This window comes from Aythya ferina (genome assembly GCF_964211825.1).
Source record: "Aythya ferina genome assembly, contig: HAP1_SCAFFOLD_131, whole genome shotgun sequence".
In the NCBI taxonomy this organism is placed as follows: Eukaryota; Metazoa; Chordata; class Aves; order Anseriformes; family Anatidae; genus Aythya; species Aythya ferina.
Genome location: NW_028181394.1, coordinates 303,743 through 330,840, shown reverse-complemented (window position 1 = coordinate 330,840; position 27,098 = coordinate 303,743). Strand labels below are relative to the sequence as shown.

Below are 27,098 nucleotides of genomic sequence, written 5' to 3'. Positions count from 1 at the left end.
AGGTAGGTTTAGGGTGTTTTTGGGGTGGATCTATGGTTTTGGGGTGTTTTTTTTCGTTTTTGGGGGTGATCCTCTTCCTTTCTGGGGTGTTTTTGACGTGTTTTGGGGTCTCTGTTGTGTTTCGTTGGGTTTTCCTTGGTCATCATGTTGGAAAAGGGTCAATTGTGGGTTTTGGAGAAGATCAGGTAGGTTTAGGGTGGTTTTGGGGTGGATCTATGGAATTTGGGCCTTTATTCTGTTTTTTGGGATGATCCTGTTCTTGTTTAGGGTGTTTTTGACGTGTTTTGGGGTCTCCGTTGGGTTTCGTTGGGTTTTCAGTGGTCATCATGGTGGAAAAGTGTAAATTGTGGGTTTTGGAGAACATCAGGTAGGTTTGGGGTGGTTTTGAGGTGCATCTATAGTTTTGAGGGGTTTTCGTCCAGATTTGGGGGTGATCCCGTTCTTGTTTGCGTTGTTTTTGACGTGTTTTGGGGTCTCCGTTGGGTTTCGTTGTGTTCTCGTTGGTCGTTAAGTTAAATGGGAGTGGATGGTGGGTTTTGCAGAAGATCAGGTGAGTTTAGAGTGGTTTGGGTGTTGGATCCGTACTTTTTGGGGATTTTCTTCCAGTTTTGGCGGTGATCCCGTTCTTGTTTGGGGTGTTTTTGACGTGTTTTGGGGTCTCCATTGGGTTTTGTTGGGTTTTCCGTGGTCATCATGGTGGAAATGCATAAATGGTGGGTTTTGGAGAACAGCAGGTATGTTTAGGATGGTTTTGGGGTGGATCTATGGTTTTGGGGGATTTTCTTCCAGTTTTTGGGTGATCGCATTCATGTTTGTGGTGATTTTGACGTGTTTTGGGGTCTCCGTTGGGTTTTGTTTGGTTTTCCCTGGTCATCATGGTGGAAAAGGGTAAATTGTGGGTTTTGGAGAACATCAGGTAGGTTTGGGGTGGTTTTGAGGTGCATCTATAGTTTTGAGGGGTTTTCTTCCAGATTTGGGGGTGATCCCGTTTTTGTTTGGGGTGTTTTTGACGTGTTTTGGGGTCTCCGTTGGGTTTCGTTGGCTTCTCGTTGGTCGTTAATTTAAATGGGTGTGGATTGTGGGTTTTGGAGAAGATCAGGTGAGTTTAGTGTGGTTTTGGGGGGCAATTCATAGTTTTTGTGTTTTTTCTTCTGATCCCGTTCTTTTTTGGGGTGTTTTAGACGTGTTTTCCTGTCTCCGTTGCGTTTCGTTGGGTGTTCCGTGGTCATCATGGTGGAAAAGGGTAAATTGTGGGTTTTGCAGAACATCAGGTAGGATTAGGGTGGTTTTGAGGTGGATCTATGGTTTTGACGGGCTTTCTTCCAGTTTTTGGGTGATCCCATTTGTGTTTGCGGTGGTTTTGACGTGTTTTGGGGTCTCCGTTGTGTTTCGTTTGGTTTTCCGTGGTCATCATGGTGGAAAAGGTTAAGTTGCGGGTTTTGGAGAACATCAGGTAGGTATAGGGTGATTTTTGGGGTGGATCTATGGTTTTGGGGGATTTTCTTCCAGTTTTGGGGGTGATCCCGTTCTTGTTTGTGGTGTTTTTGACGTGTTTTGGGGTCTCCGTTGGGTTTCGTTTGTTTTTCCGTGGTAATCATGGTGGAAAAGGGTAAGTTGCGGGTTTTGGAGAACATCAGGTAGGTTTGGGGGGACTTTGGGGGTGGATTCTTGGTATTTGGGGTTATTTTTTCTTTTTTTGGGGTGATCCCTTTCTTTTTTGGAATGTTTTTGACGTGTTTTGCGGTCTTTGTTGGGTTTCATTGGGTTCTCGTTTGACGTTAAGGTAAATGGGAGCGGATTGTGGGTTTTGGAGAAGATCATGTGAGTTTAGTGTGATTTTGGGGGGCAATTCATAGTTTTTGGTGTTTTTTCTTCTGATCCCGTTCTTTTTTGGGGTGTTTTAGACGTGTTTTGGGGTCTCCGTTGGGTTTCGTTGGGTTTTCCGTGGTCATCATGGTGGAAAAGGGTAAATTGTGGGTTTTGGAGAAGATCAGGTAGGTTTAGGGTGGTTTTGGGGTGGATCTATGGTTTTGGGGGTTTTATTTCGTTTTGGGGGGTGATCCTGTTCCTTTCTGGGGTGTTTTTGACGTGTTTTGGGGTCTCTGTTGTGTTTTGTTGGGTTTTCCTTGGTCATCATGGTGGAAAAGGGTAAATTGTGGGTTTTGGAGAACATCAGGTAGGTTTAGGGTGGTTTTGGGGTGGATCTATGGCTTTGGGGGTTTTCTTTCGTTTTTGGGTGTGATCCTGTTCTTGTTTGCGGTGTTTTTGACATGTTTTGGGGTCTCCGTTTGGTTTCGTTGGGTTCTCGTTGGTCGTTAAGTTAAATGGGAGTGGATGGTGGGTTTTGCAGAAGATCAGGTGAGTTTAGGGTGGTTTGGGGGTTGGATCCGTACTTTTGGGGCATTTTCTTCCAGTGTTATCGGTGATCCCTTTCTTGTTTGGGGTGTTTTTGACGTGTTTTGTGGTCTCCATTGGGTTTTGTTGGGTTTTCCGTGGTCATCATGGTGGAAATGCATAAATGGTGGGTTTTGTAGAACATCAGGTAGGTTTAGGATGGTTTTGGGGTGGATCTATGGTTTTGGGAGATTTTCTTCCAGTTTTTGGGTGATCCCATTCGTGTTTGCGGTTATTTTGACATGTTTTGGGGTCTCCGTTGGGTTTCGTTTGGTTTTCCCTGGTCATCATGGTGGAAAAGGGTAAGTTGCGGGTTTTGGAGAACATCAGGTAGGTTTGGGGGGACTTTGGGGGTGGATTCTTGGTATTTGGGGTTTACTTCTGTTGTTTTGGGGTGATCCCTTTCTTTTTTGGGGTGTTTTTGACGTGTTTTGCGGTCTTTGTTGGGTTTCATTGGGTTCTTGTTTGACGTTAAGGTAAATGGGAGCGGATTGTGGGTTTTGGAGAAGATCATGTGAGTTTAGTGTGGTTTTGGGGGGAAATTCATAGTTTTTGGTGTTTTTTCTTCTGATCCGGTTCTTTTTGGGGGTGTTTTAGACGTGTTTTGGGGTCTCCGTTGGGTTTCGTTGGGTTTTCAGTGGTCATCATGGTGGAAAAGTGTAAATTGTGGGTTTTGGAGAACATCAGGTAGGTTTGGGGTGGTTTTGAGGTGCATCTATAGTTTTGAGGGGTTTTCTTCTAGATTTGGGGGTGATCCCGTTCTTGTTTGCGGTGTTTTTGACGTGTTTTGGGGTCTCCGTTGGGTTTCGTTGGCTTCTCGTTGATCGTTAATTTAAATGGGTGTGGATTGTGGGTTTTGGAGAAGATCAGGTGAGTTTAGAGTGGTTTGGGGGTTGGATCCGTGCTTTTTGGGGATATTCTTCCAGTTTTGGGGGTGATCCCGTTTTTGTTTGGGGTGTTTTTGACGTGTTTTGGGGTCTCTGTTGTGTTTCGTTGGGTTTTCCTTGGTCATCATGTTGGAAAAGTGTCAATTGTGGGTTTTGGAGAAGATCAGGTAGGTTTAGGGTGGTTTTGGGGTGCATCTATGGAATTTGGGCCTTTATTCTGTTTTTTGGGTTGATCCTGTTCTTTGCGGTGTTTTTGACGTGTTTTGGGGTCTTTGTTTTGTTTCGTTGGGTTTTCCGTGGTCATCATGGTGGAAAAGTGTAAATTGTGGGTTTTGCAGAACATCAGGTAGGTTTAGGATGGTTTTGGGGTGGATCTATGGTTTGGGGGGATTTTCTTCCAGTTTTTGGGTGATCCCGTTCGTGTTTGGGGTGATTTTGACATGTTTTGGGGTCTCCGTTGTGTTTCGTTTGGTTTTCCGTGGTCATCATGGTGGAAAAGGGTAAATTGTGGGTTTTGGAAAAGATCAGGTAGGTTTAGGGTGTTTTTGGGGTGGATCTATGGTTTTGGGGTGTTTTTTTCGTTTTTGGGGGTGATCCTCTTCCTTTCTGGGGTGTTTTTGACGTGTTTTGGGGTCTCTGTTGTGTTTCGTTGGGTTTTCCTTGGTCATCATGTTGGAAAAGGGTCAATTGTGGGTTTTGGAGAAGATCAGGTAGGTTTAGGGTGGTTTTGGGGTGGATCTATGGAATTTGGGCCTTTATTCTGTTTTTTGGGATGATCCTGTTCTTGTTTAGGGTGTTTTTGACGTGTTTTGGGGTCTCCGTTGGGTTTCGTTGGGTTCTCGTTGGTCGTTAAGTTAAATGGGAGTGGATGGTGGGTTTTGCAGAAGATCAGGTGAGTTTAGGGTGGTTTGGGGGTTGGATCCGTGCTTTTGGGGGATTTTCTTCCAGTTTTGGGGGTGATCCCGTTCTTGTTTGGGGGGTTTTTGACGTGTTTTGGGGTCTCCATTGGGTTTTGTTGGGTTTTCCGTGGTCATCATGGTGGAAAAGTGTAAATTGTGGGTTTTGGAGAAGATCAGGTAGGCTTAGGGTGGTTTTGGGGTGGGTCTATGGTTTTGGGGGATTTTCTTCCAGTTTTTGGGTGATCCTGTTCGTGTTTGCGGTGGTTTTGACGTGTTTTGAGTTCTCCGTTGGGTTTCTTTTGGTTTTCCCTTGTCATCATGGTGGAAAAGGGTAAGTTGCGGGTTTTGGAGAACATCAGGTAGGTTTGGGGGGACTTTGGGGGTGGATTCTTGGTATTTGGGGTTTTCTTCTGTTGTTTTGGGGTGATCCCTTTCTTTTTTGGGGTGTTTTAGACGTGTTTTGCGGTCTCTGTTGGGTTTCATTGGGTTCTTGTTTGACGTTAAGGTAAATGGGAGCGGATTGTGGGTTTTGGAGAAGATCATGTCAGTTTAGTGTGGTTTTGGGGGGCAATTCATAGTTTTTGGTGTTTTTTCTTCTGATCCGGTTCTTTTTTGGGGGTGCTTTAGACGTGTTTTGGGGTCTCTGTTGTGTTTCGTTGGGTTTTTCTTGGTCATCATGGTGGAAAAGGTTCAATTGTGGGTTTTGGAGAACATCAGGTAGGTTTGGGGTGGTTTTGGGGTGGATCTATGGAATTTGGGCCTTTATTCTGTTTTTTGGGATGATCCTGTTCTTGTTTAGGGTGTTTTTGACGTGTTTTGGGGTCTCCGTTGGGTTTCATTGGGTTCTCGTTTGTCGTTAAGGTAAATGGGAGTAGATTGTGGGTTTTAGAAAAGATCAGGTGAGTTTAGGGTGGTTTTGAGGGGATATTCATAGTTTTTGGTGTTTTTTCTTCTGATCCGGTTCTTTTTTGGGGTGTTTTTGATGTGTTTTGGGGTCTTTGTTGTGTTTCGTTGGGTTTTCCGTGGTCATCATGGTGGAAAAGTGTAAATTGTGGGTTTTGGAGAACATCAGGTAGGTTTAGTGTGGTTTTGAGGTGGATCTATGGTTTTGGCGGTTTTCTTTCGTTTTTGCTTGTGATCCTGTTCTTGTTTGGGGTGTTTTTGACGTGTTTTGGGGTCTCTGTTGGGTTTCGTTGGGTTTTCCATGGTCATCATGGTGGAAAAGTTTAAATTGTGGGTTTTGCAGAAGATCAGGTAGGTTTAGAGTGGTTTTGGGGTTGATCTATGGTTTTGGGGGTTTTCTTTCATTTTTGGTGGTGATCCCGTTCTTGTTTGGTGTGTTTTTAACGTGTTTTGGCGTCTCCGTTGGGTTTTAGTGTGGTTCTTGTTGGTCATCATGTTGAAAAAGGGTAAACTGTGGGTTTTGGAGAACATCAGGTAGCTTAGGGGGCCTTTTGGGGTGGATCTATGGCTTTTTTGGTTTTCTTTCCTTTTTGGTGTGATCCTGTTTATTTTTGTGCTGTTATTGACGTGTTTTGGGGTCTCCGTTGGGTTTTGTTGGGTTTCCATTGGATTTTCTCGTGGTTGGGAGTGGATTGTACATTTAGGAGAACATCAGGTAGGTTTAAGGGTTTTGGGGGGTTAAATCACGTTTTTTCTTCTGATCCAGTTTACTTTTGGGGTGTTTTTGACGTGTTTTGGGGTTTCCGTTGTGTTTCGTTGAGATCCTAATGGATTTTATGGTGATTGGGAGTGGACTTTGGGATTTGGAGAACATCACGTTAGTTTAGGGTGGTTTTCGGATTGGATCCGTGCTTTTTGGGGATTTTCTTCCAGTTTTGGGGGTGATGTCGTTTTTCTTAGGGGTGTTTTTGACGTGTTTTGGGGTCTCCATTGGGTTTCGTTGGGTTTTCCATGGTCATCGTGATGGAAAAGGGTAAATTGTGGAATTTGGAGAACATCAGGTAGGTTTACGGTGGTTTTTGGGTGGATCTATGGTTTCTGGGGGTTTTCTTTTTTTGTTGTTGTTTTTTTTTTTTTTTTTTTTTTTCTCCCAAGAACCATATAAATTACATGCAAAACATTGTACATAGAGATTAATATCAAAATGCAATACACATCACGTGCACTTTAAGCTGGACTCTAGTATATGGCAAACACACCAGGGTACATATTGCTTTGAAACCACCATTTTTTTTTAATGTCATGCATACCACATAATATTCAGTCTTTTGTTTTGTATTTCTCTGATTTTATACAAATATACCAGTGCTTATTATACTATTTACTGGAAAAGAATAAAAAAATCAGATCTGTGTGCCCTCTTCAAATCAAAATTTTGTTCTGAGAGCACTGGATAAATATATATACACACACCAACAAGTGTCATAAGCTTTGCCTTTGCTGACGGAAGATAAATAGTACAAAGAAAGTCTGTCTAGTTTGTTTTACAGACTTGTCTTTCTCAGTATGGAACAAACTGACCTCCCTGGTCTAACTTTGCAGTTGCCTATTCTGCCTTTGTCCTGCAGAGAAGAGCAAGAAAGGAACAAATCTATTTTTGCACCCCAAAAACGCATTAGAGGAGGATTATCACACCCACCTAAGGGTACTTCCTTGTTTGTTTATAAAGCACAAAGCATTTCTCTTGGACAGTCTCTGTTGCTGGCCTCTTTTGTGCCTTCCATTTATAATAAAGATATTAAGATGCTTACCCCTTGCTTGTTTTTTTTTTTTTTTTATTTGTTTGTTTGTTTGTTTTTGGTTTTTTTTAAAGAACAGTGGAAGTGGAGAGTCGGATGACAAGCAAGAACAAACACTAGAAACTCCTTGTTCTGCCCCTGCTTTTTAATCACCCAGCATCACCCCGGCTGCAAAACAGCCTCTGCTGATTTACCTGCTTGTTAAAGCACCCCACAGGCTGCAAGTGCGCTGTGCTAGGTGTCAAGTTATATTTAACGGTGCACACGTAACCATTCATCTTCCCACAGTCGAAGCACAGAACAGCCTCTTGCTAACACAACTCATCCCTGCTGCTGCAAGAAACCCTAAGGCCTGCAGGAAAACCTCAAGCTAAGAGTTCCAAAGCAAAAGCAGAAAACGCATCATTTGTACTCTTTCTATTTGAGGGAATTCTAGCTGCTAAATGCTGCCTACATCTGAGGGCACGTTCTGAGGCTGCCGGGAAGGACACTCAACACCCACTGACAGCAGGAGTGCAAAGATGCCAGCCAAGAAGGCAAAGGTTAGAGCTGAACGCTGCCTCAGCTTCCTCCAGCAGCCAGCTGGGGGTCACCTTTCACCACGCTCTCTGAGACTCGGAGCACCGAGTTACCGCAGCCGCCACGTACAGCTGCTCCTTGCTGGCCCAAACTATTTGAAGAGTCTTCAGACTTCAGGGACCTGTTTTACGACAGCCTCAAGATCAAATTCATCTGTTCCTGAAGGCGCTGATCGTCCTGCTGTTTCTGTAGCTGTCAAAGAACAATCCTGAACTGAGGCACTCGTCTGATCAAACAGTGCTTCGGCACAGATTTGTCTTTAGCTTGACACATCAAGGTGAAGAGGAATCGATTCTTGCAAGCAACCTCTCAAGCAGGGATCTAATAAGGTGACCAAAACGACAGATCTGTTGTGCAGATCTGAGCACGTCACTCTGCAGGGAATCACTTTCAAGCCTAAGATGTTTCACCCATCTCCCTGCCCCAGAGCGACACAAGGAAAGCTCTTAAGCAATTGCTAGCCTCTCCTCAGTGCTCACGAGTCCCAAATCACTAATTTTACAATATATAAACCATGGCAGCTGGCACCTAGTTGGCACACGGTGACACTGCACACGTGGGCAGTGCTGTCAGGAGCTGGAAAGTCAGGGGTGAGGGGGTTAAGGGAAAACCACACATCAGTTTAGCAACTTGGCTCCCGTAGGATACTTCCTACGGCAGGAGTTTTAGCAAAGTCCCTCCCTCAGAGGGACCTGCTGGCTAATTAAAACAGGACTTCTGCTGGAGCAGTCAGAAGGCAGCAGGGTATCAGGAGATATCCAGTGGGCATCACCGTCAGCCTGTGGCAGTTTGGGGTCCAGGTATCAGTGGTTATGCGTGGTTTTCTCTGCTTCACTTTCTCCAAAGCTGTGAAAAAATAGTTCTTTTACAGCACTGTACAGTCACACGTTACGGATGGAACCAGCTGCATCAACTTCCAGTACGACGGTGTTGGAAAAAGGTGCCTTTGGTGGTCAGGAGCACAACAGCTCTGGTGAGGTGTTATTTAAGTGTGTTCTTACATCTGAGTTTCCTCATAGCAGTATGTAGCTGAGGGGGTCCACGTTTCCCAGGTAAGATTGATGGTTTTTCTCCTACCAAGCACCAGCTCAGTATACAAAGCTCTGTTAATAACACCCAAGCGTGTAGATGTTAAACTGAAACTGCTTTTAAACCTATTTGTTGTTACGAAAATAGCTTCATACACCATCTTCACAGGGTAAAAATTCACATGGAAGGACAAAAAAAACCAGAAGCGCTTCCTGAGCTTCAGTTTACCAACAGCACCATCGGATTTAGATCCTGGCCTGGCAGCCAGGATGCAGGGTCTGTAAGCATTGCTGCGATGTGCAAGTGCTAAGGCAGGTTTCTGGCCTGCCCTGAATAAAATACCTTTTTTTTTTAATACAAACAGCGTGCCAGGTACGCTGTAATGCCAATGTGCCAGCTCAATAGAGGATGTCAAACAACAGAGGCGTTTATCCTAATTTCTGGCATGAAAACACTTTTAACAGCATTCTTTTCATGAAGAAAACCCTCTCTATCTTCTCCAGTGCTCCAGGATCTGCTGCAGCTGCAGCAGCCACGCTGGTACAACCCACATCTTTGCCAAATCTTTTCAGTAATTGTGCTTTACCTCGGCAATGTTGAGGTCACTCCTCTTCCTCCTCCAGCTGAGCAAGCATCTCGCTGGCTCTGCCACACCGCAGGTGCAGAAGCGAAAGCTGGGAACACAGGAGTCAAACTCTCAGTGCTCACGAAGCCACCAGGGCAGAGGGCTGACACAGAGGCACCCCGGATCCGCTCTCCCTCCCCGCTGCGAGGCTCGCAGCAGCCCCAACCCGAAGCACACACAATGCTTCGCATGGTGATGTCACCGCTGATTCTGAGTCCCCACGTGAGGATCTGCTTCACCACTCTCAACGTTGGTGTTGGTTTTTGATTTTTTTTTTTTTCTTTTAAACATTCTCAGCTTATGGGAAACCATCAGGTAAACCACAGATCGCTAGGGAAGAAGGCCCACACGAGGGAAGTCCGTGCTTTTCTTCCAGGCAGTGGCACGTGCTTTAACACGCCGCGTTCGACAAAGCAGCTCTCCCCGTTTTGCTCAGTGGCAACAGGCACGACTGCAACGCACACAGGTGTAGGCAGCACCTGCAGGTCCCAAACCCTTAACCCGTTTTTAGAGAGCACCAATTTTTTAAGTAGTGCTTTTCCCTTAATCCATGACCCCTTCTTTCCTTTATTTCTATCGGGTGGCTCTCCTCCATTTTCCTCCTCAGTGTCTGAGCAGACACTGGGAATCGTTTCCGGAGGAAGGGCACGGCTGAAGCTCCTCCATCTACTCTCCGAGAAAAGAGAGTATGTTAAAGAATACATCTTTCCTTTCTTTTCCCTTTTTTAAATACAATTTCTGAAATCAACGCTGCGGCCTGGCAGCAAATACCTACGGGACTAAAGGTGATTCCTCATCCTCACTGTAACGTTGTAGTTAACCTCCCAACGAACCCATCTCCCCAGGAAGCGGCCATTTGAGATGGGAAGGGGCAGAGCAAGAGGAAGCTCTCCTTAGCCTAGCTCTTCCCCCAACACCACCTCGCCACCCAGCACCAAATTCAACTCACCTGCTCCGCCCGATCACTCGAACGGGCGTCCGACGCTGGCACACGCCGCAGCGGTGGTTCTGACGTGCCTTAAATCACCTCTCCGCAGAATATCTCGGGTCTGTACGCTCAAATAACGCAGTATTTGAGAAATAACGCCCAGAGCTCACACTCTGAGTGCAGCCCAACAGCACCGAAGCACCGGTAGGCTAAACATTCCAAACCTGGCAACAAGGCTGACCCAAGCAACAGCACGGAACCCTTCTGCACCTTCAGCGTGGACATCAGCGTAAGGAAACACAGACCTCCTCGATCCAAATTTTAAGCGAGAAACGCAAAAGGTCACCCAACCGGCTTGTTTTCAGCAAGCTAAAGGAGAAATTAAGGCGACAACCGGGTGCATCCAGAGTTAGTCAGATCCTGAAGGCAGTTCCTTGGGGGAACGGAGGAGCAACGCGCCAGATGAGGGCTGCCTTACAGCGCACCCCTTAGAAGCACTGCTACGGAAGGAAGGTAGAAGGTTGGAACTCGAAAGAACTCGCAAGGCGCCCGTTAAGGGGGAAATCTTTCATTTTTTTCTCAGCAGAACCTCCCCTCTCCCTCCCCCCCCGCCCCCCCCATGAAGGCAGACCAGGGACTCTTTGCTTCCTTAGGGAGAGGGCAGGGACGGGGCAGGGTGGTGGGACAGATGGCCAGAGGTTCGGATGGACGGACAGACAGCCGGACAGAGGGCCCAGCAAGGCCTGACGAAGGGCTCAGGAGCGGGAGGGAAGGGCAGGGCGAGGGGAAAGGCAGAGAAGTACAAATCTCTTTTTCCTTGTGATAACTTTTCTTGACCAAAAAACACGATTGTGAATGAGGCAAAATGAAAGATGTAACATGGGGACGTGCGGATACTCACGATGATGCAGCCTTCTATCCGCATGTTCGCTGTGCTGCTGGGATAGCAGCTGCGGGAGCCTGGCAGCAGAGGGCAGTGAAGCCAAGCAGCTGGGATCCGTCTCTGGGGAAGGGGGCACTGAGAAAGCGCTTGCAAACGGGGCACAAGCCCTCAGCCTCTGGAGGCGGCGCCTGTCAGGCGTGAAGGAAAGGGATCCCTTCTGGGAAGATGCTGTGGGCTTGCTGAGGCTCGAAGAACAGACAGTGCTGGCTGCTACCAGCGTGCTGCAGCAGCGGCAAGACAGAGCCGTGGTGGTTTTCCTCAGCTGGGCAGCTGAGCTCCAGCACAAGCGCTCTCTCCCTGCCCCTCCTCCAACGCCAAGGGGAGAAAAGAGGCTGGCAAGGGCTCAAGGGCTGCCAGAAGGACAGGGAGATCACTCCACAAGGAGCGTCACGGGCAAAGCAGGCTCAGCACAGCCTGTTCCAGTCCAGCCCGGGGCCTGCTCCTGCGGGGGCTCTCCACAGGCCGCGGCCTCCTCCAGGCCACAGCCACCTGCTCCACCGGGGGCTCCTCCACCCGCAGGGGGGCTGCAGCGTGGAGATCTGCTCCACGGGGGACCCATGGGCTGCAGGGGGACAGCCTGCTCCACCAGGGGCCTCTCCCTGCACAGGCCGCAGGGGAACTGCTGCTGTGAGCCTGGAGCACCTCCTGCCTCCTGCTGCACGGACCTTGGGGGCTGCACAGAGCTTTCTCACTCCTCCCTGAGCCAGACGCTGCTGGGCAGCAGCTTTTGTTCCCTTTCTTAGATGCAAGATCTTCTTAAATTCATCAGCGTAAGGAAACACAGACCTCCTCGATCCAAATTTTAAGCGAGAAACGCAAAAGGTCACCCAACCGGCTTGTTTTCAGCAAGCTAAAGGAGAAATTAAGGCGACAACCGGGTGCATCCAGAGTTAGTCAGATCCTGAAGGCAGTTCCTTGGGGGAACGGAGGAGCAACGTGCCAGATGAGGGCTGCCTTACAGCGCACCCCTTAGAGGCACTGCTACGGAAGGAAGGCAGAAGGTTGGAACTCGAAAGAACTAGCAAGGCGCCCGTTAAGGGGGAAATCTTTCATTTTTTTCTCAGCAGAACCTCCCCTCTCCCTCCTCCCCCCCCACCCCCATGAAGGCAGACCGGGGACTCTTTGCTTCCTTAGGGAGAGGGCAGGGACGGGGCAGGGTGGTGGGACAGATGGCCAGAGGTTCGGATGGACGGACAGACAGCCGGACAGAGGGCCCAGCAAGGCCTGACGAAGGGCTCAGGAGCGGGAGGGAAGGGCAGGGCGAGGGGAAAGGCAGAGAAGTACAAATCTCTTTTTCCTTGTGATAACTTTTCTTGACCAAAAAACACGATTGTGAATGAGGCAAAATGAAAGATGTAACATGGGGACGTGCGGATACTCACGATGATGCAGCCTTCTATCCGCATGTTCACCTGCTCATAGAGCCACACCTGGATCCTCGACCTCTGCAGAACGAAGGAGGAGAGTAAGTCGGGCCACAAACACTGAGCACTTTTGTTCTCTCATGTGTTCAGAAATACCTGCTAGCCACAGCCATGACAGCTCCCAAACACTCCGAGGAGCAACTCTCAGGGGCAGTTCCAATGTGCAATCTGACATTTGAGCGTTATACCATCGGGTGAATACTACACGTTTGGTGAAGAACACGTTTCCAGTCACAAGGGAACACCCCTGCACGCCCGGCTACACGAGGGGGAAATGCCGGGCTCCTTGTGCCCACCAGCACACCGCACAGCTCTCCATCCCCCACAAACCCGTCCCGGGACACAGCCGGGAGCCGAAAACTCACCGAGGGGAATCCCCAGACCCTCCCCACTCCCCCCACACCCCCCAAATCCCCATCACCGCCCCCTCCCCGCGGTACTCACGTTCTGCAGGTAGCGGAAGATGAGGTTCTGGGGCGCTGCGTTAAGGGCTCAGCACGGGGACGACAGTTCCGGGCTCGGGACAAGGCCCCAAACCCCACAGCGAGGCCTCAGGGCCCCGCGACAAGGCCTCAAGGCCCGGGCCGAGCCCCCCGAGGTCCGAGCCGCCCCCCACCCACCTCCCCGGCACCCCCCAGCCGCAGGAAGGATACGATGGGCTGCACCATCACCTTCTGCACCTTCTGGCCCTGCCCGCGGTACGCCATGGCTGCTGCCGCCTCGCCGCTCCCGCTCCCAGCACCGCAGGCAGAAGAGGCGAAGGCTGATGGTAGAACAGGGCTTCTTGGGGTGAAGGGAAAGCGAGGGCAGGTGGGCGCAGTCTCTGAGCTCTCCTCCTCCTGATTTTGCTTTTTCTCCCCCATTTCTGAGCCGGCAGAAGTCCCCGTGAAGTCCTTCGGCACGATGAAGGCCTGCGTCAGCTCCAGCAGCAGTTTCGTCGGCGGAGGTTTTCCCTGGTGGGGCCGGGGCGTCACAGCACACACACACACACACACACAGAGACGCGTGGTTTTGTCCAAACATTAAGTATTTACAACAAATTCGACAAGCGCTTTTCCTCTGCCAGCAGCAAATGCCTGAGGGCCCCCACAGCTTCACAAATCATAGCGGGAAGTGCCTACCGTGCCGCGAAAAGTTCGGAAAATAATTCAAAATTGATCTGCTAGGGGAAAAAAAACGATGGCTGGTGGCAGGGTACACAATACACCCGAATCTCAGCTCTGTCCTCCGCAGGGTCAGTGCCCACGCCCAAGTGCGATGCTGATGGCACCCGAACATTTGCTGTAGCAGGCAGCAGAGCCAGCAGCTCAGGGGAGCAAGTTTTAAAACCAAGAGGCACTTAAACAACCCTTCATCGACCCTGTGACTGTGGCAGAGTCCCGACTGCTCGCCCCGGAGTCCTCACACAGGCAAAAAGCACCAACCAAAGCCTGGGGGAACTTTGGTATAGCACAAGAGAAGGGAGTGGGGGTAGTGGAGCCGCATGGCAGAGCTGCTGCTTTTCACCATTTGATCCTCCCTGATAATTGAAAGGAAGGCTGGGTGGGCTGACCCCCACCCCCATTCCTGGCAGCAAGTTTGGTCCACAACACACTGGAATAACGATTCTGCTCCCTCCCACCCCTACAGCTTCATCATCTGACACGGGTACAGTCAAAACAATGGCATACACGAGTAAAAGTCAAGAGTTGACATAGTAACTCCAGGATTTGGCTATCAACTGTCCGAGAAATCAGAACACCGAAGCTTCACAATGTGCCCAACATCGAGTTGTGCCAAGGGCGGAGGAAGGAAGAAGCTTTACATTTAAGCCTTCAGAGCATCGCTCCATCAGAAGATCGATTTGCAGCCACCATGGCGTGCCAATGGAGATCTTTCTGTGCCAAAAGAAGTGCTTTGTCCTCTCGATATCGAAGGTAACCACCTATAGTTACAGAACGGATGCACAAGACCTTAACTCTGACCAGCAGGGAAATTTAGGACAACTGAGCGCAGATTCTGCCAATTTCTACCACTTCGGACTGTGCTTTAAGTCTCATTGCAAAGCCTCAGTTAGAAAAAGGATCACCTCGGGGTATCCAACAAGAAGAATAGTTTTAATTTTTATTTTTTTTTTTAATTATACCCTAGGACTACGCAGTTCAACTGTCAATCATCTCGGAGAGTTCAAGGAGGAGGTCATCCTCGTCCTTCCCTGGGTCTAAGTCGATTTCAGCTTCCAGTCTGCCTCCTGAGATTTCCCAAAGTAGCTTCTCAAAATCTTCATCCGCAGATAAGGGCACGTTCCCTGTGGAACTCAGCCAGCGTGTCCGTGCCTCTTCTGGCTGGGAAGAAGCTGAGGTCGAGGTCTCGAGATCCATCTCCATCTGCTCCTCAAATCGTTCCGGGCTTCCAAGACGCACTTCAGGTCTTGGGAGAGCAAGAAAGAACAATCAGGATATGCCATTTCTTAACGGGAAATCCTTTTCCTGCAAACCGGCTCTTAAAACTGTAGGCAAGCCCTCCTATGCTTCAATCTTACACAGGGATTGTTATCAATCAACCCAGGGCTACATTTAGAGCCCGATGTGTTACCAGGTACATTTTTCAGTCTGGGGGTTTATCTGTGAAGCCAGGGCACCTGGAGTTGAGGTGGCATTCTTGAGGACCAAAAGGCAGAGGACACTACTCATCATCTATCACCTCACGAGGAAGTAGAACTTCACCTCATCCTCGTTCAGGTATTCAGACAACCCAAGAAGTCACCGGAAAGCTGTGCTGACTTGCAGCATTTCAAGAAAGCCTAATTAAGCAATCCTGCTAGCTGCTAGAAAGTGGTTTCAGGTGACTTATTCCTTTGATGGATTTTGGCTTCAATTATCTCAGAACCCTCATTTTTTCCCACATGTGACAGAACTTGTTTCCCTGGGGATATACACTGATTAAGAAAAAGAACAAGTTGGGGTTGTCACCTGTTTTGGGGATTTTCTTCAAGTCTGATGGCTGGGACGTGCTCCGGCACGTCTGAAACACCCTAGAAAGCAGCAAAACAGTATTTATGACACATGGGTAAAAGATTCCTTAATAGCTTTTTCCTCCACACTGCTTCTCCTCTGGCATTGCGGAGCCGTGGCCAAAATACAAAACCAAGGTGCTCCTGAAGAAAGTTCACATTCACCTGGAGGTTACTCACGATCTGGTGTCTTGTAAGAACATGGCATTAATGGACAAAATCCCCCACACCAGAGAAATCACAGCATCAGAGTACCGGTTAAAGAGTGCCATTCATCTCATAAATACAGAAGGGTTCTACAAGCATCCTGGAGACAGCTACTGGATTTCTAAGGAAACAGAAGGCCTGCAGAACGTTTGAGTTTTCCACCTTTTCAAATAGAGGAGGGTAGAAATTTAACAAGGGATCCATCGCTGCATTAGCCCCTGGCCTTACCATGGCTGCTTTTCTGGCTGGAGGTCCCATCATGTCAGCATCAAAGGCAGTCTGTAGTTCCACAGCTGCTATGGCAGACGGGTAACTCCCAGGTGCCTTACGTTTCAGTGCCTTCTTCTTGGGGAAAGTGACTTTCCCACGCGAAGGCTTCGCAGATGTCATAAAGTTGGCTAGAGTAAAAGGAAGAGACAACTGATACAGTCTTGCTCTGCCTCAGGAAAAATCCAGGTTCTCTTAATCATTTCCACAGTCCTTCTACACACTTAAATGCATTTGGCCAGCACAATTACACCGCCATTGCCTGGATTCTCAGGAATCTTTTCCACATAGTAAACTCTGTCTACCAACAAGCCATACAAAGGAACAAAGAAACCGAAGAGCTACAGTAAATAATAATCCAGGACAAGGGAAACCTCAGACACATAGCAATCCTAAGTGCAAGCTAGGTTCACAAATATAGACAGCTTTTATATTTAAAGTCCTGCTCCCGCTAGGAAAGGAAAAAGCAGCAGTTATAGTAGGACAAGAGTGTATGCAACTGTTGTACCAGCTTCCTCTCCCTTGCAGTGATGTCCCACAGTTAAGTTGTTCTACAAAGTCCACATTTGTAGTGTCATTTTCTAGTCTCCCGTTCCTTACCTAACATCTGGCTGGCAGGAAAAGAAGCAAACTAAGAAAAAGAAAGTACACCCTTCGCTTCGTAGCACTGCGTGGCAAAATGCACCCAGCCAGAGTTACAGCATGAGAATTGTCATCTTCTGTCTGTATTTCAGAAGACAACCTAAGTAACTCTTAACCTTCAACACTTACTTTTAGCTTCCTGGCCCTGAAATTGAGCTGCCACTTTCCCTGCTGGTTCAGTATTAAAGAAGCCAGCAGTAGATTTGACAGCAGCTTCCTGCTGCCGAAGCTTCTCTTGTTGTTCTCTCTGTTGCCACTTCTCCCACCGTCTCTCTTCAAAGCTCTTCTCTGGACATTTACGAGTTCCACTCTGCTGAGTGGGCTAGAAGGAAAGAAAAGTAGTGCATGAATAGGACAAAAAAAATAAATAAAATCCGTGGAGATTTCGTTAAGAAAATCTGATCAGCAATCCCTCCAAAATGGTCTTGATGTGGAACAGCATATTAATCTCGTTCAGGTTACTGTTGTTTTTTTTGTTTGTTTGTTTGTTTGTTTGTTTTCCCATAAAATTCTGCCTGTAACAAGAGCCATGCTTTACTATGGACGCAGTCTCACATATCTGCAATATCCACTATGGCAAGCTTCTTTAAACAGCTAGGGTGTTCTGCTGTACATCTATTTATCACATTCTTTTTAAGCAGCAGAAAGTCATACAAGTTCCCCTATACAGTATCCACTGACAGATTGATTTCCTTGAACACAGAACTCTGGCCTTCTGTATTAAATCCTTCATGTCTGACAGATCAAGTCAGTAAGAACAAAAAGAATTCCCTCCACGTTAACTGTGTAGATTTCAGCTGGTGCTAACAGGGTTTCTTTGTTGCTGTGGTATAAACAGACTGATTCCAAGTTTGAGGATTACAGAGTTGTCTGGAAATGCTGCTGGCGATAGGATTTAGACTGCACTGCAGCTCCTACCAGCTGCTGAAGGGTAAGAACACACTCAAGAGGGTGGCACACGGTGAGTAACAAAACTTGTCAGAATTATCAGAAATTGTACGAATGTATGTGTGTCTTCACAGAGGACTCACCTGTACATCAGGTCCAGAGGAAAGTTTAGGAAAAGGCCGGTTCAATTCCACTGCCTTCTTTTCTTCTTTTTCAGGTGCTTTAAAAGAAGACAAAAAAAAGTGTTGTCAACGGCAGAAATAAAGAAAGCTGGGTACTTGTTTCCTTTGTGCATTTATTTCCTTGTGTCCCATGAGAGAGAGAGAGAAAGGCTACAATGTGCAAGCCATTCAGCATTTATCCATGAAGCAGATCCTGAGCAAACTGAACTTGCTCAATATGGGAAGCACCTCACTGGGGCAGGCATTAAAGCATCTTATTACCTGTTAGTTTTGTGCTCCATAAAGATTTCTGCTCTGCTGGGGCAGGTCCGGGTTGTGCTGAGGGAGCTGGCACATCTCCTTCACTCTGCTGCATCCGCAGAGCTTTCTCACGCTTTATTTCTTCCAAGGTTTTAACACGCACTTCTCCTTCTGGCTTGACTTTTCCTGCCGGCTCCTTCGCCTGCCCTTTGCTGGGCCCGGACAGAGCGAGCTGCTTCTTGGACTCACCCTGAATTTTGCTCTTGCTATGGCATTCTCCTGCTTTTTTCTTCTCTTCTACCAAGCGATTATTCTTTTTTTCAGACAAGGCTTCAGAGAAAGTTTGCATGCGACCTGCACGAGCAGCTCTTGCCCCTGCGCTGGAATCTTCAGTTTTACCGTGCCCTTCAGCCTCGGCTTTGGCTTGAGGTTCGCGTCTCTGAAGAGCTTTCTCACGACGGATTTCCTCCAGTGTTTTCACATGGATCTCTCCCATCGGCTTAGCAGCCTTCCCTGTCATCATCAAGAAATGAGGAGAAGCACCAACATTTAAAGAGAGTCCAGCAATATTTTAAGTCTCCAAAATTTGTCAGAGCACTAAGGAAAACTCATCTTGAGCGTTCCCAATAATGCATCTTAGAACAATATCCTTAGAACAACATTCTCCTCCTCCTCTGAGCCACTTGTATTTTGAAGACCAGCCCTATCCAGAGAGAACTGCTACACAGAAATGCTGCTTTACTTTATTACTTTTTCAGACTGCATTTCAAATTCCTGCTCCTGGCAGTGGTTCTATTCTAATTGTACGTAACGGTTCACAGAAGCAGCTAAAAACCTCGACAAGGCACAAGTAGAAAATAAACACACACCTAGAGCCAGAGTTCTGATAGTGGCTGTCAGAAGAGCTTCAGCACTCAACCAAGAGGCGTCAGTTCTTTGTTTTCGTTTAAATTAGTTTGTAGGGATGTATGAAAGCAGTCCAAGTTCGTGGAAAGGAAGGAGGAGAAAGCATATTTAAGATCTAGCTGTTACCTCTCTCAGTACTGGTCTGTTTAGGAGGTAATCCCAGCCTGTCCTTCAGAGACTTGGGAACTCGAACTGCAAAACAGAAAAAGAACGAATTAGGGAGGCTGCATAATGTCAACTTCAGGTTCACATTTCAAAACAAGACAGGAAAGGTAACTTTGAATCCCAGTGATTACGACCTCAGCCAACATGCAAAAAGAAACATCACTGGAAAAGGACAAACAGAAAGACTAAATACGAAACCCAGGAATCCAATCCAGATGCCCGTTTAGTACCTGTCTCTCTCTTGGGTGCTTTGTCAGCATTTCCCGGAGCCTCTACCTTCTTCCCCAGCCTTTCAGCAAGGCTGCGCTTCACTGGAAGGCTGCCTACATCATCTTCAGAGAAAACAAGGAATATTGTAAGAACTTTTCTTTGCAGGAAGGTTTGAGAACAGTCAACAATAAGCTTCTCTTTTTCAAGCATATTTTCATAGAATTGCCTTTCAGCTGCTAAATGATTTTTTTTTTTTTTTTTTTGCCATTTCTGCAGTCAACACAGATCTTCACTGCAATGTATTTTCCTTTCATACATCACAAATACTCTTTAATGCAGTCATATATAGAAGGCAGCACCTACGTAACAGCTCGTAAAAAGTTCTTACCCGCGGAGGCTTTCCGTTTTCCTTGTCTATCAGCAAGATCTACTCGAACCACAGGTTCCTCCCCTAAAACAAAAGGGAATTTTTTTTTCTATTTCACAGAAACCAGTAGCCAACAGAAATATTATCCTGTTAGCCCATGTCCAAAAAACCCTAGTCAGACACTGTTTTGACAGCTAGACCACACAAACTCATATTTTAACTATAATTAACATGGAAAAAAAATATTAATAGTCTCAGTGCTTGCTTCAAATTCCAGCTGAGATAGTAGAGAGTGAATCTGAGTCTGCTTGACACCTATACTTTGTGCAGAACAAAGCTGCATAAGCAAGCAGAATATTCTTAGGTACAAATGCTGAGAAATATTCCTTTCTAAGGTGAATGTCTACGAGTAAAAGTACTTCCACACTTTTTTCCCTTTAAAAGGCATTTGCACAGCTCTAAACAATTTATACACAAACTCCTGTCATACTGTGTCCACACCTGCCACTGTACGCCTCTTTAATGCTTCAGAAATTGCTTCTTATATAGCACTGGCTTCTACAGCTCGCTCTTCTCGTTACTCTTCTGTTTTTCAGTTACCCCCCTATTGGCATACTGACACTTTTTTTTTTCTCCTGCCACTGCACTTAACCTGAGCACCAAATCTTTCCAGTACAACCAAGGACTTTAAGCATAAAAGCACGTTTTGAACAGAAGGCAGCGCCAGAAGGCTAACATGGGTGAATTGTTTTAAGTATTGCTTAACCCTCCAGTTTAGGAGTAATGAAATCAAAACAAAAGCATTCATTATTACCTTTCTTGGAAGACACTGTCACAGTTCTCACCACTGTCCGGACATTTTCCTCTTCTGGAGCAGGAAAAATCATAGAATCAACGGGACGAAGAGAAGATCTTGAAGAACCTTCTGTTCAGAGCAACCAAAACATAAGGAAGTTTACCCAACATAAAAAACTATCACAAAGAACAAAAAACTTTAAATGATTTGTTACTGTCAAAAATACAGCAAGCAGAGCATGTAAAGAAGAGAGGTGACTAATTTGCCTCTGGTTGCCCTTTGAACTCCCATTTAGAATACCAGCTGGCTGAGAATCAGGTTGCTTTATGCCCCCAGCTAAAAATGGAAGTCTGTCCCTCAAGCAGCTCCCAGTCACCATCACCTGCCGTGAACAGGATAAGAAAGTAGGCAATATTAACTCACCACCGTGTCTCTTATTGTTTTCCTTCATCTTCTGCCATTTGATTTCCTCAAGTGTTTTTATTCCAAACTTCAGATTGCCCTCTGAAAACAGGAAACAGTTCGTGAGACAGGCTTAGAGGCACTCACTGAGGACCACAGGTCCTCAGGCTTCTTAGCGCTCAGGAACTTTCTGAAGTATTTCGAATAAAGCCTGTCAACACTCCTCACAAGTGAAAGAGCCATAGAACCAATGGCATTTTGCCCCTCCTTTCATCCTTCAGGGTTCAAAATGTAGTTTTAATTTTAATCCATTTACACGATATTAGATCCATATTTTAATCCATTTACACGATATTAGATCCCTCTATCGTTAGATATGGCTTATCAACAGTGGTTGCAAGGCTGCACGTGCAGCCATTTAAACTCCATGCTGTGGCCCTGTTTTGTTCTCCAAAAGTAAAGAAAAGGAGTTCACCTTTCTGACCCAATGGGCACATGATGGTATTAATGGCAGAAATGAGATCATGGAAATAACCGACTCCATTCAGCACCCCTACATTTTGTTGTGTTTTTACACCACGCTGCTTTTGACTTAACTGTCAAGTTCTTCTGATTTATCCTACTAAGGTGCTGGCATACCTTGTTTAGTAGTAATAGAACTGCCTTTCCGAGTGGAAATCACCCGTAATCCATTTTTGCCTTCCGCAGCTGGATGCTGGACGGGAGTTTTAGTTTCTTCTCCTTCCTCAGAAAGTTGGTCTGAAGGGGAAAAATCGATTCAGTTATGCATAGACCAGGTTGGTCGTGATTACGTAGCTCATGCAGTGACACTTCAGCCCATGGTTCATATAAAAAACTTTGTTGCTGTTTTGGTTTTTTTGTTTGTTTGTTTGTTTGTTTGTTTTTAAACAGCTACACTGACCTGATGAACTCCTAAGTAGAATACACTAGGACAAAACATCTAGGACTCTAGATTCTCTCTGCAGCTTTAACTACTACACAACACATTGCTCTTCAGACAGAAAAAAGAAATTTCCTTCCTAGTTTCACATAGAATTTTACACAAAAGACCAGCTAAAGCCAGGAGTGGTTCTAAGCTTTCCTCCAACGTTTCAGCTTCTGTCCACTGACTGCCAGACAAAGCCACCAGTGACCTGGCCAGACTGCCTGCCCTATTGCTAGTCAGACCTCAGGTCATCTGTGATTTATACATTCATTTACAGCACAGATTCCTTCCAAGAACCAAAGATTTAACACATTCATTTACAGCACAAATTCCTTCAAGAACCAAAGATTTAACACATTCATTTACAGCACAAATTCCTTCAAGAACCAAAGATTTAACACATTCATTTACAGCACAAATTCCTTCAAGAAACAAAGATTTACACAATCATTTACAGCACAAATTCCTTCCAAGAACCAAAACATGCTCACCATCATCATCTTCATCATCATCTGCAGCATTGATTACAACTGGAGGGTGTGTAGGGCTTGGGACATTTTCAGAGTTTTCCACTTTCGTCACCCCCTTAGCTGTGGAGAGGGATTTGACTGGACAGAAAGTTTGTTTTGCTGCAGTGACATCTGAGCCACTTTCAGATCATCGTCCGCGCACTCAGGCGGACTTGGCAGTGTAGCTAGAGGAAGAGGAGGATCATCGGTAATATGGCAGTTTAAAACTTTGACCACAATGCAAAGAGATGGTAGCAAAGGCAGATAACCCGCACAGACAACGAATTCAGCATCTCCTTTTGCCCATCCCATCACTGCTTACACCGTGAACAATGATTTCCCTTCCAACAACAACACATCTCCCTACCACCCAGCAAAAGAGGAAACAACAGGAAGCAAACTGCAAGGCAAACATCACACAAAGCAAAGAGAAGCTGAGCACGAAAGCAGAAAACAAACACCAGCAGTACACTCGGTGCAGTACACCTATGACTGCAGACCTTTTCCTGCCCTCACAAATGAACAGTTACCTGACGCCCCCTACAGGATTGGCACCCACTAAGTAATACTCAAAATTAATTCTTCAGCGCTTAAAGAAAAAGGACCTAAACTCACTCTTGCTTGGTGGTAAGAATTGTCCATCGATGTAACGTCCCTTTGCATGATGAAAAGCACAGTTGGCTTTCTGACAGCCTCCCGGCTGGTTCTCCCAGTAGCAAGGAATCTCACTGCGCTTTTTCTGAAGACAGAAAGAAAGAAAAGCTCGTGATAACATGCACCTGAGGCTTGCAAAGAGATGCACAGCTCCAGATCGTGACAGCTGTCACAACACAGTGCTGAAACAGCATTCCAAAGGTCAGTTTCTCAGTTAAGTGTAGTATTTCTGGGCATATTCACAAAGTTTGCATAAGCTGTAACCACTATGCACATTTAGTTTGGTCATCACTCAGTTTGAGAAGACAGGCACTCTCAGACATCACTTGAGGGTGGCTTAAACTAATACACCTAGGATTATACTAGGATTATTCAGAGGGAAAAAGAACATCTGAAATTGCCTAGGTTAACCCTGTCTAGAACTACTTCTTGGAGACTTAGTTCTGCTGCACCTTTAACTTTCCCCACTTCCTACCCCAGGCAGCTACAACAGCGTTATCTGAAGGACTGTGGGTCAGAAGACACCTGATAGTTCATTATCAAGCCTGCTCCCATGAGGATAGAACAGCCTGTTTATTACCCCCCTGCTCCAGCACGTTTTAGCAGTCTATTTAACAGCTATTCTGCATCTCTTGAGAAAACTGTCAGCATCTAATAAAAAAAAATAAACAAATATCTTGCTAAGACATACCGAAGGCATTGATTTTATTTCCCTCTGCTTCCTCCCACCCCCTCTCTTGGTAACAGAAACCAGTATGATTTTGAAGCAAACAAATCTATCCTGCAAAAGCGCAATCAGTACACCTACGGCACTGAAAAATGCTTTTGTGGATTTATTTTGAGAACACATTGTTAGGCACTCACGTCAATTTCCATGTGTCTGAATCGGCAGACATTCCTGAAACAACGACCCTCCTGCCACAGCTTGCAGACCGTCTCATTGCCCAGAGCAGCTTCGCAGTGGCGGTAGGCACATTTGTCTCCCTGGAACCAAAAGGAAACCAACAAGGAAAATAGAGTACAGCCTCAAAAATGGCCATGCTGCTGCCTAATGGTGCTACAACTGAATTCACAATCTATCTGGTTCTCAAGTTAACCAAAGACCAGTGTGCTTCCTCCTCCTAATCTACTCCTTCCTGAAAAAAGGGGAAAAAAAAGCAAAGCAAAGGAAAGCCAGCCATACCTTGCTACAGGTAGAATAGAAATAGAAGTAGCAATCGTCTCCTTGTTTAGACATGCCGACGAGTTCTGCTAACAAGCTCGGGTTCTCTCCACAGGGACTTCCTCTGCTCTTGGAGAGAGCTGTCTTCACCCTTGCTTGGGCTGAAAGTCTTCTACTGGCTTGTGATCAGTGAAATCTTCTTTTTAAAAGTAACCCGAAAGAAAGTAACAAGTGAAAAATAATGAGGAACGAACATTTTTCCAGCTTTCTTCAGTTAATCAAATCAAGTTATCAGTCTCTCAAAGAGAGCAAAGCCTTGAAATCAGCTGTTACATGAACTAACTAAATATTAAAGTTCTGTAAAGCTGCCAGGAGCTTTGTCAGCAAGCGTTCTCTTCCACATCCTCAATAATATGACCTGGAGCACATCTGGAAGCCTGAAAACGGAGTCACTCCTTAAAAAACCACCTGATGATACATGCAAGTCAATAATCAACTATGGCTACAAATAACTTCTCTAGAACACAGTAAGGACGCATTAAACAGCACGTTCCAGGCCCTGTGGGTCTTCGATTTCACCTACCTGGACAACCTCAGCAAAGTTATCGATCTTCAAAGGCTTCCAGTTAACTGCTCCTGTAGGCCGAACCAAGACTGAATCCGTGAATTAATAATAAAGGGGTAGGAAGAATTTTCCTCCTCACTTTGCCAAGGGAACCTCTCATCCACAATTCAAACATAGGATGCGCTTTTAAACAGCTTATAACTAAGAGAGGAAGCAAGTCCATTTGAATGCTCTCTCAGACTGGATGCAGCCACGGTTAGTTAGCTCTTCAAAACAATAAAAACCAAAAACCAAAACAAAACAAAACCAAAAAAAAACAGCGCATTTAGAGATGAACTCGTGATTCAAAGTGGCTGCAAAAATGAGGCTCCATCTTCCACAGCCGGACAATTTAACTTTTTTTTTCTTTTTTTTTTTTTAATTTAAAATTCAGCATGTTCCAATCTCTGGTCTTCAAGATTTCTTCACCTATTAAGAAAACACAAAAACCTTTCCCCGTCTTTATTACCTGTACAGCAAAAAACATACCAGTGCATCTAAATCCACAGATGTGCATACGCATACACACATCCGTGTTTATACACACACGAGGAGGGAGTGAGAGAAAGTTAGCGAGAGCGACAGTGAAAATCAGAATTTTTGCCTTTTCGACACAGAGAACGCGTAAAAATTCTCTCATTTTGAGGGAACTAGAAAAAAATGGAGGCTCTACAAAAGATTTTGATGAGTATGCCTTCGAGGCCGATGCTTTGTAACATGAGGGATCTGGGGGCCAGCACACAAATATGCATATGGACGTACATGCATACAGGATAAACATATCTATACACACAAGCGTGCACAGTATATGTTGTATGATCTCCATATCGAGAACAACTCGTAGCCCTGATCAGACATGTAGAGTTGCAATCAATTAACAGCAGCAAGACAGCAGATCAAGGGTACAGCAAGCTTTGAGAGGCAGGGGAATGCTCACTTTGCCAGTGGCACGGCTGCATGATACCAAGGATTTTGAATTACTTTGATTTTTTGGAAGCAATTTGGTTTTTCTTTCTGCGCTGTAGCTGTGGTGGTTTTACCGTGCTGGGCAGCTAAACCCCACAACCGCTCTCTCACTCCCCCTCCTTTAGATGAGGAGGGGGAGAAGTAAAGCAAAGAACAACTCACGGGTTGAGATAAGGATAATTTAATTAAAGGGAAAAAATTATAATAATTAAATAAAGACTACCATGAACTAAACAATTTAACTAAGGGGAAATAAAAAGGGAAAGGGGAAAAGGAAAAATAAAAAGAAGGGAGGAAAACAAACAAACAAAATAAATGAAGGCTATATGGAAGTGCAGAGGAAAGAAATTACTCTCTACTTCCCACAAATGAGCCATGATTGACCACGTCCTTGAAGCAAGGCCTCAACGCACGCAGCCGGTGTTCGAGAGGAGGACCGACGTTTTCCCAACGAGAGCCCACCCCTCCCCTCTTCTTCCTGTTTCCACCTTTTATTGCTGAGTGGGACATCACATGGTATGGAATATCCCTTTGATTGGTTTAGGTCAGCTGCCCTAGTGATGTTTCTCTCCTCACCTTTTTGCCCACCCCCTAGGAGGGTTAGAGAAAGGCCCAATGCTGTGCCACTGCTGCTCAGCAGTAGACACAACACTGGTGTGGTAACACTGCTGTTCCAGCTACAAGTACAGAGTACGGCACTGTATGGGCTGCTGCAGGGAAAGTAAACATTCCAGCCAGACCCAGTACAGTAGCAAATACCACAAGTTTGCCATCACGTGCTGTTCCCTAATCCATATATCCATCATCAGCCATTGCTGCAGGATCATGAAAGGTTAGAGAAGACGACTTAGGTCCAATTTAACAGCCAATGAGTTTTCGATGAGCAGAGCTGCAATAGATTTTATTTCGCCACAAGCATTTTTTTTTCTTTTTTTCTGATATGAAGTCAGAAATTTTGATTTTTTTTTTTTTAAAGACACTAAATGTCACAAAACCTGCAACCAGACCAGATAAAGTTCAATTCAGAGTGATTCTGAATCCTTTCATTAAAACGCTGCACATTTCTGTGCAAATTATTTCTGACTCTTCTGGACAAAAGTGGATGAAATAGTTCTTACAAATTAATAATAAAAGGTTGGAAGCTTTTACTCACACAAACACTAGTGAATTTTCCAGGAAATATTGTTTTGGCAGGGAATTTTCCCAAATCTAAAATAAAGAGAGGAAAAGTTGGGTTCTCATATTAGTTACTGCTTTTGACTGCTGGACAAAGGGAATAAAAACAGTAGTTAAGTGCAAGGTTTCCTTCTCTTCTTTAGTATGGATAGGAATCGTCACTTCGGACCTTTAGCACCTTCAGAAACACACCCAGTGCCATGCAGGTTCCTCTGCAGCTACTTCTAACAATTACTGGTGCTCCTTAGCATGGAAGTTTGACTCAAAACACTCTCCAGATTTAGCTCTTTTGACTGCCCAAGGAGCTCATCATTTTGCTTGTTGCCTTCCATTTTCCTGAACACACCGGGAACGCTGTTCAGAATCTGAACGGATCTGGTCTAAGGAATGGGAAGAAAGCAAAACCA

General features: G+C 45.8%; 1 protein-coding gene and 1 pseudogene across 2 annotated transcripts; both read right to left on the bottom strand.

The window, feature by feature from the left end:
- Positions 1–12,099: 12,099 nt before the first annotated feature.
- LOC311428732 (uncharacterized protein) lies at positions 12,100–14,369 on the bottom strand. The gene is made up of 3 exons (XM_084540044.1): positions 13,064–14,369; positions 12,855–12,881; positions 12,100–12,431 (listed from the first exon to the last, which is right to left on the bottom strand). The coding sequence occupies exons 1-3, from the start codon at positions 13,271–13,273 to the stop codon at positions 12,117–12,119; spliced, it is 552 nt and encodes a 183-aa protein (XP_084396170.1). The 5' UTR covers positions 13,274–14,369; the 3' UTR covers positions 12,100–12,116.
- On the bottom strand, positions 13,483–27,042 carry LOC311428740 (zinc finger CCCH domain-containing protein 11A-like; annotated as a pseudogene). The gene is made up of 13 exons: positions 26,669–27,042; positions 23,967–24,581; positions 23,648–23,767; positions 22,745–22,868; positions 22,112–22,314; positions 21,314–21,433; positions 20,696–20,776; positions 20,346–20,401; positions 17,857–18,393; positions 17,074–17,077; positions 15,838–16,007; positions 15,362–15,423; positions 13,483–14,819 (listed from the first exon to the last, which is right to left on the bottom strand). The product of its transcript is annotated as a zinc finger CCCH domain-containing protein 11A-like (transcript).
- Between the last annotated feature and the right edge of the window lie 56 nt (positions 27,043–27,098).